A 16918-nucleotide genomic window follows, 5' to 3' on the forward strand; every position below is an offset into this window, starting at 1 on the left:
GATATGTAGTACACTCCGGTATTTCTTATGGTTGGCACTTATCTAATCTATTATCCAGTAGTTACTGGATAATATTCAGTCGATATTGATGAGATCAATCCAGGACTGATAACGTTTTCTTGTGCCTTTCTTTTTTATTTAAATATTTTTTTTGTGTGCACTAGCAGTCTGTTTGGGATCATCAGAATGCTGAAAAATGAAGCTGTTCCCAATCAGACGATTTAGTGGATCAAAATATAACAGAACCTTTCTACATTCATAATAATAATAATAATAATAATAATAATAATAATAATAATAATAATAATAATAATAATAATAATAATAAGAAGAAGAAGAAGAAGAAGAAGAAGAAGAAGAAGTCGTTTCATCTCAACATAAGATCTGTTTCCATTGATTTTCAGCCCAGTTCTTGTGTAATTTGGCATACTCCAACCCCCCCCTGTTTCCCTTCATGACAGCCACTGAGAACATTTCTGATGAAGATTCAGCAAACAGTAGATTGATCAACTGAAGGACAAGATACATCTCTTAGGTCCTGTGTCGGGTCTTTCTTTCTGTTGATTAGCTGTAAATCGTTTTATGCCTGACACATTTTTTATTGTCCTCCACTGCCCCAGATTGCCCAGATTTTTTAAGGGCACACTGCACAGTATTAACGATTTTCCAAGTTTTCAGCAAACAGTTCTTTGGGAAACATCAAACACTGCGTTAAACATGTGTTATCTTTGACATTTGTCATACATACAACTAAAGAAAATGATGCTAGTAACAAAGAGACTAAAAATACCAATTTAAATAATGTTTAGACACAACGCTGATTCATGCCTCGAGTGAGGTACATTTCTTATACTTGAATGATTCATACAGTCAGTGTTAGTGAGCGTTTGAACAAAAAAATATTCCTCAAAAGCATTTGGGTTATGTCTACAACAAGTCTTCAGCCTTGGTCAAGCACATGGACTGGGCTACAAAATGAGTACAAAAAAATCAGTCAGTGTCCAAAGAAAATTGTTGAAACCGTCAGAAAGACTAGAGAACTAAAAGAAGAAAGTCTGGATGAGGAGGGGGGGGAAAATTACAGAAAGGATCAGAGCACAAGCATAAAACCACAATGAGTGGCCAGCTGTTGCACTTGCATGGAATAAAAAAAAAAATCCCAGCACCTGGAACAGAAAAATATGAAAAAAAAACATACAGTTAAAAAAAAATCAACAATCCTGAATAATTAATCTGTGAAATTGAATATGAAGAGGTTAGAAACATTACTACTTGGAGTGGACCAATAACGGTATTTGTTTCAAAATTACATCCTACTGAGTTGTAACTACTGAAACAAAAAGTGTTACAATCACGCCTGCTCTCCCCTACCACATAATTTCGACATTACCTTTATAACTATCACCGGTTCCCAACCTTGAGTCATCACATAGAAAAACAATCATAATGTCTGGGAAGTTTTGGTGATTTAGTTTATTCGTGCTAGTCATCTGTTTGGGTGGCACTTACTTTTCAGAGTGGCGAAGGGTTATGCTGGGTAGAGATGGATAATAGTAATTTTTTAAAAAGACAGCGTTCCTGTTTGTCAAACGAATTAACTTGGCATTCATGACTTTCAGGTTTTTGCATGAATTAAGATTTACGTGCCTCTTTAAATACTCGGATTTAGCGTTTAAATGTGTAGGTCCAGTGGCCTTCACAGTGGAGTTGCCAAAAATCCGACAGCACAAGAACGCCACTGTAACATGCTTGGTAACCGGGGCGGATCTATGTTTGATAGAGCTGGGCGTGGGCACTACTCTCCTCATCCCCTCCGCTCTCTCTGGGAAGCACATTGTTCAACGCGGGCACATTATAGGACCCAGGACCAATGAATGCCTTGGTGCAGTTTAGCTACTTAAAATTACACCGTTTCTTACAGTGAATAGGACGCAAATACCTGAAGAAACGGGGAAAGAGACTCGGAATATTTTGTGGCTTTTTTCCGATTTCAGCGGAGAAGCAAAACAATTGAAAGATTTTCTTCTTCCTCTCCGGTAGAAACGCCGCTCCTGTCGCCAATAGACCTCTGCCTGTTGTAAGTATACTGTACACATCCTTGCTTACGAAAAATGTCGGGGTTTTTTTCCCCTCACCGAGAAATATGTCCTCTCTTAAGTGCTTTCAGTGTTTTGGGCACCGCTGGAGATTGCGGTCCTTACAGAAAAACAGGTTAGCTAGCTATCATAACATTTTTTAATTCACGCCCGGCGAGCTTGAACATTATCCTGCTTAGAACTCAGCCTTCTTTCTACCCTGCCTACATAGAATGATTTTTCTTCCCAGCCCCTGACTGTTTTAAGCCAATTATAGATTTTTTGGTAAGCGGTCTTCCTTGAGTTTGGGTGTTAAAACTTGGTTATAAAGGGATAACATGACCATCCAGGATTTCCCCCGCTTTACCTCACTTTGAAAGAGAAACCGAAGACATTTGCAAGTGCCATTGCAATAGATGCTAATGTACCTCTGTCTTTTGTATTGTATAAGGAAAAGACTGGAGCAGGCTGTGAGGTTGCTGGTCTCGATAGTGGCGTCAGAGACAACTAGGGTGACGCCCCGTCACAGTGAATAAAAGCTATCACTGCGGAAGTGAGATTCCATTACAAGGCATTCACAAAGATGATCATTTCAAGTCTCGTATCTGATAAAAAAAAAAGGCTAGTAAGGTGAAAGGGATTTACAAAGACAGCACCAAACACTCAGCGAATGGCCATAGAAGCTCCTGGACAGTAAACAATTAAATGCACTCAGCATTCAAAGTAGTATCAAACATTTGAATGAGTGCACTCTTAGGCAATACAACAGAAAGTGTTTCACTCGTGTGTTTTTCTTGGGGCTTTCCGGTACACGGTTTCTTTTTTTAATCCGCCACATCGTCACGTTCGCTGACCACAGCATCTTCTGTGAAAGTCATAATCATGCAAGTGAATGTGCATCAGTCTATATGACTACGAGAAGGAGGCTTTGCAGCGATTCTGTGTGAGTAAATATTGGTGTTGGTGTCTGTAGCGTTTTGGCAAGTCAGCTGGAAAACAGTTGGAGGTGGTCCAGTGATTGAGGTGTGAGGTCAATGTGTCTTCGTTTTTTCTTTGAAGGTTTTTATGCAGCCAAGCAGTAAGTGTGACTCTAAAAACCAAGATTTTACGAATAACACCGTTCCCTGCTGGGTTTTAGTATTGATGTGTGTGTGGGGGGGGTTGAATGGACATTAGGTGTTTTTATGTGACCCAGAAGATGCTTTCTTTGCTTTCACATTGTTTCATGAACTAAAACAACTCATTGAGATTTACCCAGAGCCCACATTTAGAGTTTTGGGGGTGTTAGGTGTCTAATGATAACCCTTGCAGCTCCTCCAACCGGCAGGCTTTTGTGTGGAGGTCAGCTGCTCTTTTTATCTCTGCTGCTGCCTCCACTGTGTCACCCTGTCCTACAAACTAAAAGGATGACCCAGTAGGGAAAAGGTCACTAGAGGCTAGTGGCTTTCAGAACAGCTAAAAGGCCTCTTTAGATAGTGAAACATTTAGAAATTTGGAAAGAAATGGTTTATTAAAAGAACCAAATTCAGCTTTGTGTTAAATTCTAGAGAAAAGAGTAAAAACTTTTAACTATGTTGTAGTCAGTTTGACCCTCCTACCAACTTCATAAAATCTGAACCAATGTCTTCACGTAATTGTGTTTCACTGGCCTGAGAGCAGAATAGCGCTTCATTCCTAAGCTGGTGGAAAACACTTAGTGTTTTGGATGCTGTTTAGAAGAATGATGTCACTGGAAAGCAGAGGGTGGGGTGGTTATCGAGACTTTAGGATGGGTCTCGGAGTCTCCGTATTTGACCGTGACACCTCCCTTGAGAGGGTCTCCTTACCATCATAGCTCCATTAAAAATCTATTATCTCTGCAGTGGGCTTGTGGCTCTGCCAGTATGGAGCCTTTAACCAATTAAGCACTTAAATGGAGACCAGAGTGCATGTTGAGGAAGATGGTCATCCATGTACCTAGCTCCTTGTGTCACGTGTGTTGAGAAGATGAAAAAGATGCAATGAAGTTTGGCTTGGAGGATTTTCATTATGTTTAATATTTTTCACTTTCTTGCTAGACTCTTCTCTTCTGTGTTTGTTATGCCCTTGGTATATATAGAGAGCAGTCTTCTCCCTTGCCAATGAACTCTCCTGCTACCATCTGAATTGCTGCTCTTTGCTTGCACCCTCCGTAAGCTGTCATGTAAGATTATCCTTTTGGTCCAGGCGAGGCTCTAGGGTTTCAAAATGGACTGTTAATTTCAGACCGGCGGTGGTGCACTATAAATAACCCTAAACTCAAACATGCTAAATAGTGGCCCTTGATCATATTAGAGAGCTGCTCTACAAAGGTTTTGGGAACTTTGGAATGAGATAGGTGCGGCCTGTGTGACAGCTGTGGCAGATTCATTACTGTTTTTTGTTGAATGACTAACAAAAGTCACCCTGCTGTAGGATAATTACTTTGGTCACATGTACACCGTGTGTAAAAAGGACACAGACAATTGCCACATCATGAATGCAAGTTTTCACATGTGTGCAAATAAAGGTAGCAGAGTTTAACCATACGCTGAGAGCAACTCCACTCGGGATTGCAGAGGAGAAGATGGGGATATATTGTGTTTGATACAGCTATACCCAACATACCCATCTGTGTGTAGAGGAGAGCTCAGACAAAACACTCTTTTGCTTAGTCCCTGAGTGTGAATGAAATTGATGCAAGTACTAATGATTTTGACCTCCAGAGGCTGTGTCCTCGTCTTTCCTCTCTATCTACACAAAGACCCGCTCAGTATGAGCCCCTCCTGACAACAAGTGGCTGTAGAAATGCAGCACTGTCTGTGTCAGTGACTGATTTTGCTATTCATCTCCATATGTATATGAGGATTATTAATCAGCAGCTGACATGGCCTAGTTTGAGAGAAGACGGCTGTCTGCTTTCCCTCCTCTGAACTCCCAGTAGCGATGCATGGATGTCTTGAATTTGCATTTTTTAGGCTGTAAATATCACTGGCTTGGCAGGTGTACACTAGAGATCTGGTTATGTAGAAAAAATGCTGTAACCACGTGTGTTAAATGTTGAAGAACTGTGTATGATGCTGTACTTGATAATGTAGCTATCAATCTTTTTTTGATTTTGTTTGGCCTACATTCTTCGTACTAATCAGTTCAGCGCACGAGTTATCACTGCCATATTGATGAATATCAGGTAAAAAGGAGGCATTTCATGCATATTTCTGTGTGAATCTCTCATAGGCTTTGGCAACATTTCATCTTTTCGAAAAAATCTCAACCCAGAATGATTTCGCTTCTCTTATTTCAACAGTTTTAGTGCTGTGACGCCATCTAGCTCTTTCAGGCTTGAGTTTCCCTACTGGCTAACTGACCAGGCCGCTACTGCCACAAATAGAATCCAATTCTGTGAAAAACAGTGCTTTTATTGTTAATTGTGAGGCAGCGAGTGAAGATAAGATGCACAAGTGCTCACCAGTGAGGCTTGTGGCATCTGATCAATCTCTGATTAACAATAATGTTTAGATGTGACAAAACAGAGCAAATATGTGGAACAGCTGACCAACAGTATGGTTGAGTATTCAGTTTTAGTCATCAAGTGTTTCATCCTGTATGATGACATATTGGTCATCCTGCCATCCTGAACATTTTATCTTGTGTCCACACTAAACGTGAAATAACTGCCGATGAGTCTGTTATTGTTGATCCTTGCCCTGTCTGGAGTTTCAGCAGCCAAAGGTGTTCCAGCGTCTGCCTGCCCCACACAAGTCTCTGTTCGCCACACAGCTGCTGTTTATTTAGTTAGAGGGGGCTCTAAAGAGCTAGACTGGCTCTGCTACTCCACCAGAGTCTGCAGTCCAGCCAGGGCAGGCTGCACTGTGTACCAGGCTGATTTATTTACACTGAGGGAAAAGGAAGCTAAATGTTTAACCACAAGTTTGAGGGGTCAGTATAATTCCCTTCCTGTTGTGTTTCAGAATTATAGCAGCGAGGGTGTTTTGACAAGGAGGTCGTTGTTGGTAATGGTGATGGTGCTCAGAGCTACCTGTTCCGTTAAGGTGAAGCAGTGGCTTACGGGATGCAGGAGTGTGTGCGTTTGTGTGCTTGCGTATCATGGTGATTGAATGAGAGCAGTTAAATGACTGTGTCCTCAACTTAGCAAGTCTGGTTGTCTCTCAATCATTAACATTATTGCAGTCTTGGTTAATCTTAGTTTGTCCTAACGGCACAGGCACATACAGCCTCAGACACAAATAACCCAAACAGGACTTTTTTTCTTTCTTTCTGAGAATGCAGATTCTATTAATACAACACCACACCCAGAGACAAATATAGAACGTCTGTTATTTTTTTCCCTCTCCACAGCTAAATTGACCTTATATGTTTCATTTTCTTTTGAAATTCTGTGTCTTGTCCGGTTATTGAACTGACCACGGGCTGTGTTTATGACAGGCCACCTGTTACTTCTCTCTTTATACTGTTAGAGTTCAAGATTCACCCCAGCTATTGCTTCTACTTTCATTCCTTTGGGAGTCAAAGCACAAGAGAGAGGGCGTGAGTGTTTACCGCTCAGGTCAACTGAAGCCCTGATGTTTACACTCTTAAGCGCGCAAGTAGTTTGTGTAGCAGCTATAACAAAGAGTGCGTTTTATATGAGGGATGACACACGGCTCCCTGCGGAAGGTAAAAGAGCATATGTGAACTGTGCTGCTCATGAAATCCTGACAGATTGATTATACACTGCAGCAGGTGGTGCAGGTTAATGATTTTCCTCTTCAGGACCATTCAGCAAAGTGAGACACTATTAATGAGCATGTGGAGATGTTTAACCCACATGTGCCCGTCTTTTATGCTAAATGAGACATAGTTTAAACTTTTGAGGAAGAGAGATTTAGGGTTACACTGGGTGTTAAGTAAAGTTAGTGTTAATAGTGAACCGTTTTGTTTAGGAGGACTTATAATATACGAGTTTTCACCTTGAATATTTATCAGAGTCATTTTGCATTAGTCACGGTTCAAAATGAGTCTTATTTGTCTCATGCTGGGGGGCTCACTGTCTGAAACAAGCTGTTTTAGCTGCTCTCCCTTTAAGGTCACCCTCCCTTTTTTTTGAACCAGCCCATATTATATATAGACTGTATATACACTTTAAATTCATTGTATAGTACAATTATGACAACCGAGGCTTTGCTGTTTGAAAGACAGATATTTGACGTAGAGGTGGCGTCTAGAGGTTGTTGGTCTAAATTGTCAAACAGAAAGTGAAACTATGCTTCTGTTAAGACACATGGCTTTCTATCATTTATAACTGTTCTCAGTTACTCTTAGGTCTTTAACCAGATATGATATCATTATTATTCCACTCATTATTACTACAATGTCAAACTGTAACCATAGTAGAGTCCTGTAGTTACAATGGGCCTCCAGCACACTTGTTGTTAGTCATAGATTTGTAGCCGATTTAATGTTATAAAACCAGCACAACAAGTTCATATCAGTCAGTAATAAATCTAACTCATCATGTCTTCTACTCATATTGCATATTTGGTGAGTTTGTGGTCAGCTGTCCATACAATGAGTCTCACTTTGCCACAGAACATAACAGAAAAACCATATGACTACTTTCTCTTTAACACTGGAATTTTACTGGCCAGCAACGCTGTGGTGGGGGAAGATGACCTGTGGGTACGTGTCTTTGCACTGGTTTGTGTCTGTACATGAATATTTGCAGCTTCACCTAGTTTGGTGGTGAAATGAGCAAAATTGTAATATACGAAGTTTTCCCACATTTTGAAGCATGCAAAAATCTATTACACTGGAAAAATATCTCATTAATATTTGAATAACTTGGTTTTTCTCCCAGTTTTAATCATTTCTCCTAAATTTATGTAGGTTTGAGTGTGCCTGTTTCAGGTAACAGAAAATTGATATCGCGCATGTTTCCTCGCGAGACTTGCGTATTTCTTTAATAACATGGCTTGATTTATGGTTAACTTGACCACGTTACATCGACTGGACATATTAAGTGGGTGTGGTGGAGCGTAGGGGGCAACTGCAGGCACACCTGGGGGTCATAAAATTGTAACCCTCCTGGATGGATCGCTGTAGAGTGAATCAACAAGAAATCCTTCATAACAACAGTCTCGTAGATAGTGATTTACCTCATCGTTAAAATGAAACAGTGGAAGAGTTTTAAATATATTTTTAGAATTATTTTATTAAAAATGTTCTAGTATTGACTCAATTTGATCTTTATTAATATGTATTTGTTTATTTTTGGATCACTGTCCCCGTATGGTCGAGGGTAGACCTCAGTAATCTAAACCCTGAGTGATATGGATCTATCTGCCAGTGTGATGCCCCTCCTTTTTCTCTCTTACTCCCTCTCATGCACACTTTTTGCTGCTAACACTGAGCGGGAGAGGACTGGAACATTGAGTACCTTCAGCACATTTTTCACATTCCCCTTTGAGGGTCTCAACTACAGCCCCCACTGCATGCACACACTTCAGCATACACAACCACTCGTGTTTCTCACCAGTGGGCATTAATGGTATTGTCATATGTTTTGTCTGTACCACCAATTGAGGACACGTCAATCTTGACACGTGCTTGTCAAAACTGTGTGTCATGTTTATTTTGGTCATTATACTAACCTGCACCTTTTCCTCTCTCCAGCAGCGGTGGTTGTGTGTGAGTGTGTGGTTGAGCTGCAGCTGCGAACATGACGGAGTATAAGCTGGTGGTGGTGGGAGCTGGAGGCGTGGGCAAGAGTGCACTTACCATACAGCTGATCCAGAACCACTTTGTGGATGAATATGACCCCACAATAGAGGTATGACGTGCTTCTACGTGTTCTGTACATTATTCCTGCAGCAGTTATCTTTAGATGAAGTATTTCCCCTTGAACTGTTGTGTGCTTCTGCGACATTCTTTAAAATGGTTCATGTGCAGTCTTTGCGTAATTAGATGTTTTATATAAATGTCCAACCCCACAGTCTAAACCAAGTTACTTTAATTAATTAACTTCTGTGGCAATCCTCCAAATGACAAGGCTTGAAAGAAATCCATAATTTCAGAAAAGAGAAAAGCATTTTCTCCACCTTTTACTCAATATTTTCCTGAGGAAAAAGACACTGGAATATATTGCAGAGCAAAGAGGAAGGCTAGTGAGAATGTCTTCTCCTGTCTTTTCTCCCTCTCTATCCCTCTCTTTCTCACCACGCCTGCCTCTGGCCAGACAATGTCCTTTTTGTGTATTTGCATTCCTGGCCCCTATGCTCTAACAAACAAAGGGACAGCACTCCCATGTTTTTGTGACTGCATGTTGGAAGGCTAAACATTGGCTCTGATACCCTGCTCCTCTGATCTCTTGATTTTCATTTGACCTGAAAGTGAGGAGGGAATTTAACAAAGTAACCTAAGTTGATTACAGTCAAGCAACATTCAGTCACTGACATAGTGTCCCTATAATACACTTCTTTGCCCTGAGTGACCCAGGGTAAGAATCTGCAATGGACCACCGGTTACATTAAGGTGAACTATCAGTTTTGTGTGATGTCTTTAGCACTTCTCTAAAAGTGCAAGTTTGTCTTTTTCTGCAGGACTCATACAGGAAGCAGGTTGTGATCGACGGGGAGACCTGCCTGTTGGACATCCTGGACACTGCAGGTCAAGAGGAGTACAGCGCCATGAGGGATCAGTACATGAGGACGGGGGAGGGCTTCCTGTGTGTCTTCGCCATCAACAATACCAAGTCTTTTGAGGACATTCACCAGTATAGGTGTGTCTAAGAGTAATGCAAAGAAAGAGAACTGGAAAATGTGCACCTCTGTATTTCTTGGCCAGACCGTAGGCCTGTTGGGGTGGAGCTCCGGTGCTAAATCATGTCTGTTAGCTTCTCTGGATGTGCATATGCAGTGTGTGTTAGAGGGACTCCCGTGGGGTCTGCAGGAAAAGGGCTTTATATACGTGTGTGCCAGCTCTCTGCAGTACTTGATGATGTCATGCTGTAGCGTTTAACACGGCTAAAGAAAGCTTAGCTCCCAACTGGAGGCTTACAGCACGATGCCAATGAAATCGATCCTGACTCAATTAGAGAAGCAGGGAGAGGTAGCGCTCCCAAGGACAGGGAAGGAGAAAGGGAGGGTGGGGGTGAGAGTTTCAGCTGGAAGTGACAGTGTTTTCTCTCTTTGCCACATTTTGTCTTTCTCATCACATTAGGCATCCACTTGCTGGTCTTGCATGAGGCTACACTTTAAGTCACAGGTTTCCAGAGTGTGTAAATGTACATTTGTTTGGCCTGTCACCATTGCAACTCAGCTGTTTTGGACCCTGCTTTAGCATAACTGCTCTTAAACCATACAGGTATGCAGTGCACTTTGGCTCAGTGCCCAGTTAAATGTTTTGAGTTATCTAGACATCTGCTGCCTGTATTTACAGGCAACAATTGTTTGTGACAAGAAATAAAACCCACAAAAACTTTCCCCCCCACTATCAGTGCTGACTAGCGCTACATGGCAGAGCAGTGTTCATCCATGTACAAAAACACCAAATAAAGACCAATCCACAACTCTTTAAAGCTAAACTTTAAGCACTCGCCTTAATACCAGGTATACAAGTATCTGTGGTTTGATAGGGTAACTTGTTTGCTTTGACATCAAAACTCAGAGCAAGTGTTGTCATAATTACCATTGGCAGTATTGACTGCAGATGGGTTTGGCTGACTGTACTGCAGGCTATACTGGGGCTGATTGAGAAGAAAGGCTGGGCTGATGGAGTGATCTGACCCTCTCCTCTCACTCAGTCCCCCCTGGCTGCATGGCATTTGGCACTTGCTGCTGTAGTGATGAGGTAATGCTGTTTGCCGCCTGCCTGTTGTCCACCCACCCACCCTCCCTCCCTCGTTCAGCAGTGCAGCACAGCCCAGCACCGGTAGGCACTAGCTCCTCCTCTGGGTCCTAAAGTTCCCCGGGTGGTTGGTTCTCCAGGGGTGGAGCTGTTGATGATGCTGGGAGGATCTCAGCCAACAGACATGTAACTGTGGCTAAATAAAGTGCTTGGATGTATCAAGGAACAAAAATAATAATAAGGAAATGAAATAAACTAAATTTTCAATTTTCTTGTTTTGCAACGCAGAGAACAGATTAAGCGTGTTAAGGATTCCGATGATGTTCCCATGGTCCTTGTGGGAAACAAATGTGACCTCCCTGCGCGCACGGTGGACACGAGGCAAGCCCATGAGCTCGCTCGCTCCTATGGCATCCCCTACATTGAGACCTCTGCCAAAACACGGCAGGTAAGCAGTTTACATAAAGTAAGGAGCAACATAAAGTTTTTCCGCAGAGGAATACTTTTCTCGTGTCCTGCCTCTTTTATTGGTGTTTGAATCTTTAAAATTCCTCATATGCTAATTTTGCAGATAACATAATATGATAATTATGTTATCTGCAGGTTATGTCAGTGTTCTTATTTAGGCTGTGTAATTTCACATTTTGCAAAAATATTCATGCGCATCTTACAGCAGACCATGCGCTATGATGTGATTTGTGTTGCTGGGAACATTTTATTATGCTGCAGGCAGTGACTCATAGCCAGGTTACCTTGGCTTGAGAACAGAGCTACAGTATTTGAAAGGGCTCATAAGGACCAGTTGCCTCACAGCTCCCACTGTCTGTGACTCACTGTGACACATTATGTAGGTACATACATACTCGCATTCATCGCTACACCTGCAGAATATCTGTCACTCAAAAGGAAATGCAAGAAGTAAAGAAATGCAGTCTTTTTAGTCATCATGATTTCTTGACAATGTATTTAATAATTCTCAGTGCACGCAATGATTAAGGTTGTCATGGTAATGTTGCCAATTGGTGAGCACACCTAAAAGCTTTGCTGTCAATCAGAAGACGTGCATTTAATATGGGAGCCTTGAAAGGGAGCGTTTTAAGTGCCTGGATTTTTCTGTAACATTTTTGTGTGTTTGCGTGTGTTTACAGGGAGTAGAGGACGCCTTCTACACACTGGTTAGAGAGATCAGGCAGCATAAGTTGAGGAAGTTGAACCCACCCGATGAGAGTGGTCAAGACTGTATGAGCTGTCGCTGTGTGGTGTCGTGATGCAGGTGAGAAATTATATACACAGTAATGGTCACCAAATCAGTTTGCAAAGCTAAGTTGTGAATGCATGGAATGATGGAATTCACTGGCTTTGGGGAGGGTTTACCTTTAAAGGGACATATCATTACAAGTTAATACAAAGTTGTTCACCTTTATCCTGTTAGGGTGGGAGCTGGCCTCTTCCAAGCCCCCAACCATAGAGTACAAGCAGCCACTGATTGATGAGTATGAAAATGATGTTATATGCTATTGTAACTGAACATGTAAGGGAGATTTTGGACTGATATGTTAGGTAGCACCAGAGTCACACATAAATTTTGGAAATATTTTCTCAGAGCTCCAGAGCCTGAGCGATCAAAGCACATGGTAGCCCAAAGCTCTATTGCAGGGGTATCAAAAATACAGCCCAGGGGCCAGAACTCACCCACCAAAGACTCCGATCTGGCCCACAGGACAGCTTTGGAAAGGCCATATATTTTGAAGTTTTACCATTTTTCCTTCCGATAAAAAACTTCATATTACACTAAAGTAATTAACAAATAGGTGAGCATTTAAATAAGAAAATGTCTATGATTTTTCACCATCTACAATATAAAATTCCATTGTAGATAGTCCTTTTACAATAAAAAAGGCAATGAGCTACTTTTTCTGTAATTTAATACATTTATTACTTATAATTTAGTCCCAAAGAGTCATGCTGACAGATTTCTTTCATTTACTATAGAATTATTTCTTTATCATGCAGAGAAACTGAGACATAGTACTTGCAATGGCAGAAAGGGGTGCTTCACTGGTCTGGCCCACTTAAGGTCAAACATGGAAAATGAGCTTGATATCTCTGTTCTGTTGGTTTCACCATTCATTTGTTGACCACCTGTAACTCTGTGTAGATGATGCTCATTGTAAAAAAAAAAAAGCACTTTTGAAACAATCTGAGTTTTAAAACTTTAATTATATCTTGTGTCACTTTCTTTGCCCAGCTCACTGCTACATGTTGAGAAACGCTACGGCACAAAGTGGCAGCATGGACTTAAGGACTGGAAGATGAAACAACCCAACGATGAAAACAAAAACTTTTCCAACAAAAGGATGATTGAAACAAAAGCCCTGACAGAAACCATCAGGGCTGACTGAACTATAGACTTGTATGGAAAGGGGAATATTGGACAGTTGCCTAAGTGGCTAGCGGAACTAGACTGGTCCAGCCCCATCTTTTTTGTTGGTCCACATCGACCTGTGAGCAACACCACTAATGACTCTTTGTCAGCTGCAATGTGGCATCGCTGGGTAGCTCCACAACTTTCCTGCTAACTTATTGTTTTCAGTCTCAACACTGGTAATTGGGGGGGCGGGTATCTCACCTCCGCCCTCCTTAAAAGCCTGATTCCACTCCCCATCCCCCACCTAGCTGCTGGAAGGAATGAGTGACTTCAGTGGAAAGAACTGGAATTGACTTTTAGTTAACCCAACACCTCTCATGCTAACCCATCCCATTCCCGCTTCACCCTACCTGCCTTTGGTTTCTTTTGAATGGCAATGAAATCCCTGCGCTCTAACTGGATACAGGGGGTGGATGCTGACATGGGAAAGACTGTATTTTTTGTTGTTTATCAATTAGCCTACCTGTAAAATAACAAAAAAAAAAACTTTGATTTTTGTATTTGATATGAAACATTTATTTTTGATTGGCAGTTTTGAAAGTGCTTATTTCAGCTGGCACCTGGTTTGACATTTTTTTGACCTGCCTGAGGTAGTTCAAGATCCTTTTGGACTAGATCTCTTGAATGGAGAATTTCTAGATAGATGGCTTACCGCTGCCTTCTCTCTTTACAGATGTTTCATTGCGAGTCGTCTTGTGGAATAATAATAGTAATGGTTAGTGTACGTAGATTCTGGTGCAATAGAATAATTTACTTTCCAAATTACAAAGTATAGGGAATATACCCTCTGTCATGACTACTTATTTTTCTGCTTTACTTTTTGTTTAAGAAGGAGAGGTACCGTGCATGAAAATGTAGTTGTTGTTATTTTTGCAGTTGCAAAAGCACGATAGGTTGCCTGTAGAATGGGATAAATACCTTAAAGTTGGCAGCGAGTCGATTAAAAAAAAACAAAACAGCAATGCAAAAAGTCTCTGCATTTCATTTTAGTAGCTGTATGGTGTACAACAGCTATTTTTAGATTGCAAGAATCACTCCTTGTGGACGAAAAGGCTCAGGAATTGGTGTCCCGGAGGATATCTATCAGTCCAGGAAACCAGGGTTAATAGATGTCATAAGTTAGTTTTTGCAAAGTGTAATGCACAAGTCCTGCCTCAGAGTAAAACTTCAGTTTTTCCACACACCAGACTATCCTCACACTGCTCTGCTTTATCTGCCACTTTCAGCTTTTCAAAGGAACAATATCAAGTCAGGTGCTAGTCATGTCAGAACCATATTTACTGTATATGTGGGACTATTGTGTGTAACAGGTGTAAGGAGCGGGATATGGGAGTGCATTGTTTTGTGTTTCTTATTACAGACAGGCTTGTGCGCTCCGTAACCGGATTAATTTGCTGCCTGAATAAAAAGACTGATGTGTGTTTACTTTGCCTTATCTGTTAGCTAGGTCGTACCTCATGTGTGCAGCGAGATGGTCATCTGTTCAGTTTGCTGAATTGTTTGTTTGTTTGTTTTAACTATGTGTGCAAAAAAAAAAAAAAGACACGAGTGTGTTGACTTTCGACATGCGCTGTACAGAATTTGAAAGACAGGTCCCTAAAAACACTACACAGACGGGCTTTTCTGTAGTAATGAACTTTAGAGAGAACCCAGCATAAGCCAATTTGTCATAATCAAATATTCATGACATTTCAGTTCTATCACATTGGAACATGTGATAGTGATTTGACTAAATTGTTGCATTTAGCACAGATTATATCTAGATTATAGTAGTTCACTGAATTGGGCATGTGTCGAAATGTGCCGAGTCCTAAACACTACAAGCCTGTTGCTTCAAATCCAAAGCTCTGATGTAACAGATGACAAACTTTATCTGGCCATTGTCCTTCTTTTAAAGGAAACAGTGTTTTTATTTTTTGACCTAATTGATATTGTACATGCAAATGAACTCTCTTTCACTCTCACCATTGCTTACAGAAATATGACCAGTCTAATTACTGTCTGGATGATGGTGGTCAGGTTTTGTGTTCTTTTCTCTGCTTGGAGGAAGGATATGAACTGTGAATGTGTTTGACTCTCTTGATACTGTTTGAAAGAAGCCTCGATTTTACAATTTATATTGCTTACATTATTTGAGGGATAATCGTAGGGGCCCTACTTTTGGCTGTGTTGTACCCAGCTTTTATTTTTCATCCACTGTACTCAGACATTTCAATGGAAAAGGAGCGTGGAGTTTGTAGTATGTAATTACAGTCCTTGTGGTATCCTTGTTAATCTTTAAACAGTACATCCGTGATATAATAATACCATAGAATTTCACAAATCTATGCATTCAGATTACCATTGCATTAGAAAAAGCATCATGTTGTCGCAATACTCAGCCAGTGAACCACCAGTATACATGTCTGAAAACCTGGCGAGCATGACAAAGACTTTCAGGACCATTGGGGGTTTTGCACAAGGATTCGGTGGGCTCAAGGGCTTGTTTGTCCCCTTGCAGACTGTGGAATGGGTGCGTGGATGGATTTTGTGAAAAAAATGTCAACTGTTTAGCTATTTAAGATGTATTTACTCTTTGAAAATGTGGCAAATGTATTGCAGGACAGGAATAAAGATGTCAAGATCAAACTGCTTTGGTCCACTCGCCACCAAACTTTTGTTCTTAAGTTTGTGATTTGCTTCCCCCTGCAGGCTACTATGTGTATTCTGCCGTGAAGTTGAAGGACTGGGACAGCTTTGGTTTAAAAAAAAAAGACAAAAGTAACTATTGCTTTTGTCTTATAATAAAAGCTGATGACATATATAGATATTCTTGATAAATGTTTCATATTTAACTGCTTATAAGGAAGAGTCCTAGTGTACAACAGCATGAGGCCTATATAATGTGAGAAAATACAGCTCTGATAAGGGGTTCAAAGGGCAATCATAAACCCTGTTTACACATGACTCTACCATAAAACACTGCAGTGACAACAAATTTAATATTGCACAACTGAACATTAATGTGTAATGTGTAGTTTTTAAAACCCTTCAGGATGGTTAGATGTTAGAAGAAATTAAAATATTACATTTAAGTTATAGTGATAACAAGCGATAGGGCCCTACATTCATTAATGAAAACTGGGCGGTGACCATGTAGTGAATAACGGAGCAGGCTTTCAAAAGAAGCCTTGGTTTAAAAAAAAAGTTTGATTGATGTGGGATTCACACTTGTTAGTTATTTGGCTTACTTTGCAACTGAATTCAATAAAAGTCAGCAATAGTGGGTCAGGCTTGTGTATTTCAGTCACCTCCAGCATCTGAAAAAGAAGGAAGGACTAAACAAGGAACATTGTATAGTATAAGAAAATCACTGAAGTGTATTACGTATTTCCCAGTTTCACATGAGTAAATGGTATCTATGATATTAAATTAGCTCAACTACAGGGAGTGCAGAATTATTAGGCAAATGAGTATTTTGTCCACATCATCCTCTTCATGCACGTTGTCTTACTCCAAGCTGTATAGGCTCGAAAGCCTACTACCAATTAAGCATATTAGGTGATGTGCAACTCTGTAATGAGAAGGGGTGTGG

The 16918-nt window shown here is 40.8% G+C and overlaps 1 protein-coding gene across 4 annotated transcripts; it reads left to right on the forward strand.

Moving 5' to 3' along the window:
• The first annotated feature begins 1777 nt into the window (after positions 1-1777).
• hrasb (HRas proto-oncogene, GTPase b) lies at positions 1778-13825 on the forward strand. Of its 4 annotated transcripts, XR_311852.1 has the most exons (7): positions 1778-2077; positions 8745-8901; positions 9671-9849; positions 11205-11364; positions 12065-12189; positions 12349-12409; positions 13165-13825. XR_311852.1 is itself a non-coding variant. In XM_005737683.1 (6 exons), the coding sequence occupies exons 2-5, from the start codon at positions 8791-8793 to the stop codon at positions 12182-12184; spliced, it is 570 nt and encodes a 189-aa protein (XP_005737740.1). In that variant the 5' UTR covers positions 1778-2077; positions 8745-8790; the 3' UTR covers positions 12185-12189; positions 13165-13825. The 4 variants fall into 4 exon arrangements, 3 of the variants coding, with proteins under 3 accessions (XP_005737740.1, XP_005737741.1, XP_013767482.1); XM_005737683.1 differs by lacking the exon at positions 12349-12409; XM_005737684.1 differs by lacking the exons at positions 1778-2077; positions 12349-12409 and adding an exon at positions 8488-8619.
• The last annotated feature ends 3093 nt before the right edge of the window (positions 13826-16918 follow it).

Source organism: Pundamilia nyererei, unplaced genomic scaffold, assembly GCF_000239375.1.
Source record: "Pundamilia nyererei isolate P.nyererei 1_Seehausen unplaced genomic scaffold, PunNye1.0 scaffold00078, whole genome shotgun sequence".
Taxonomy (NCBI): Eukaryota; Metazoa; Chordata; class Actinopteri; order Cichliformes; family Cichlidae; genus Pundamilia; species Pundamilia nyererei.

Bases quoted from the DNA above. Each gene is read 5' to 3' on its own strand.
- hrasb (XM_005737683.1), top strand. From the start codon at position 8,791: ATGACGGAGTATAAGCTGGTGGTGGTGGGAGCTGGAGGCGTGGGCAAG. The intron at 8,902-9,670 runs GTATGACGTGCT...CTTTTTCTGCAG, and splicing joins AATATGACCCCACAATAGAG to GACTCATACAGGAAGCAGGT. The intron at 11,365-12,064 runs GTAAGCAGTTTA...GTGTGTTTACAG, and splicing joins CCTCTGCCAAAACACGGCAG to GGAGTAGAGGACGCCTTCTA.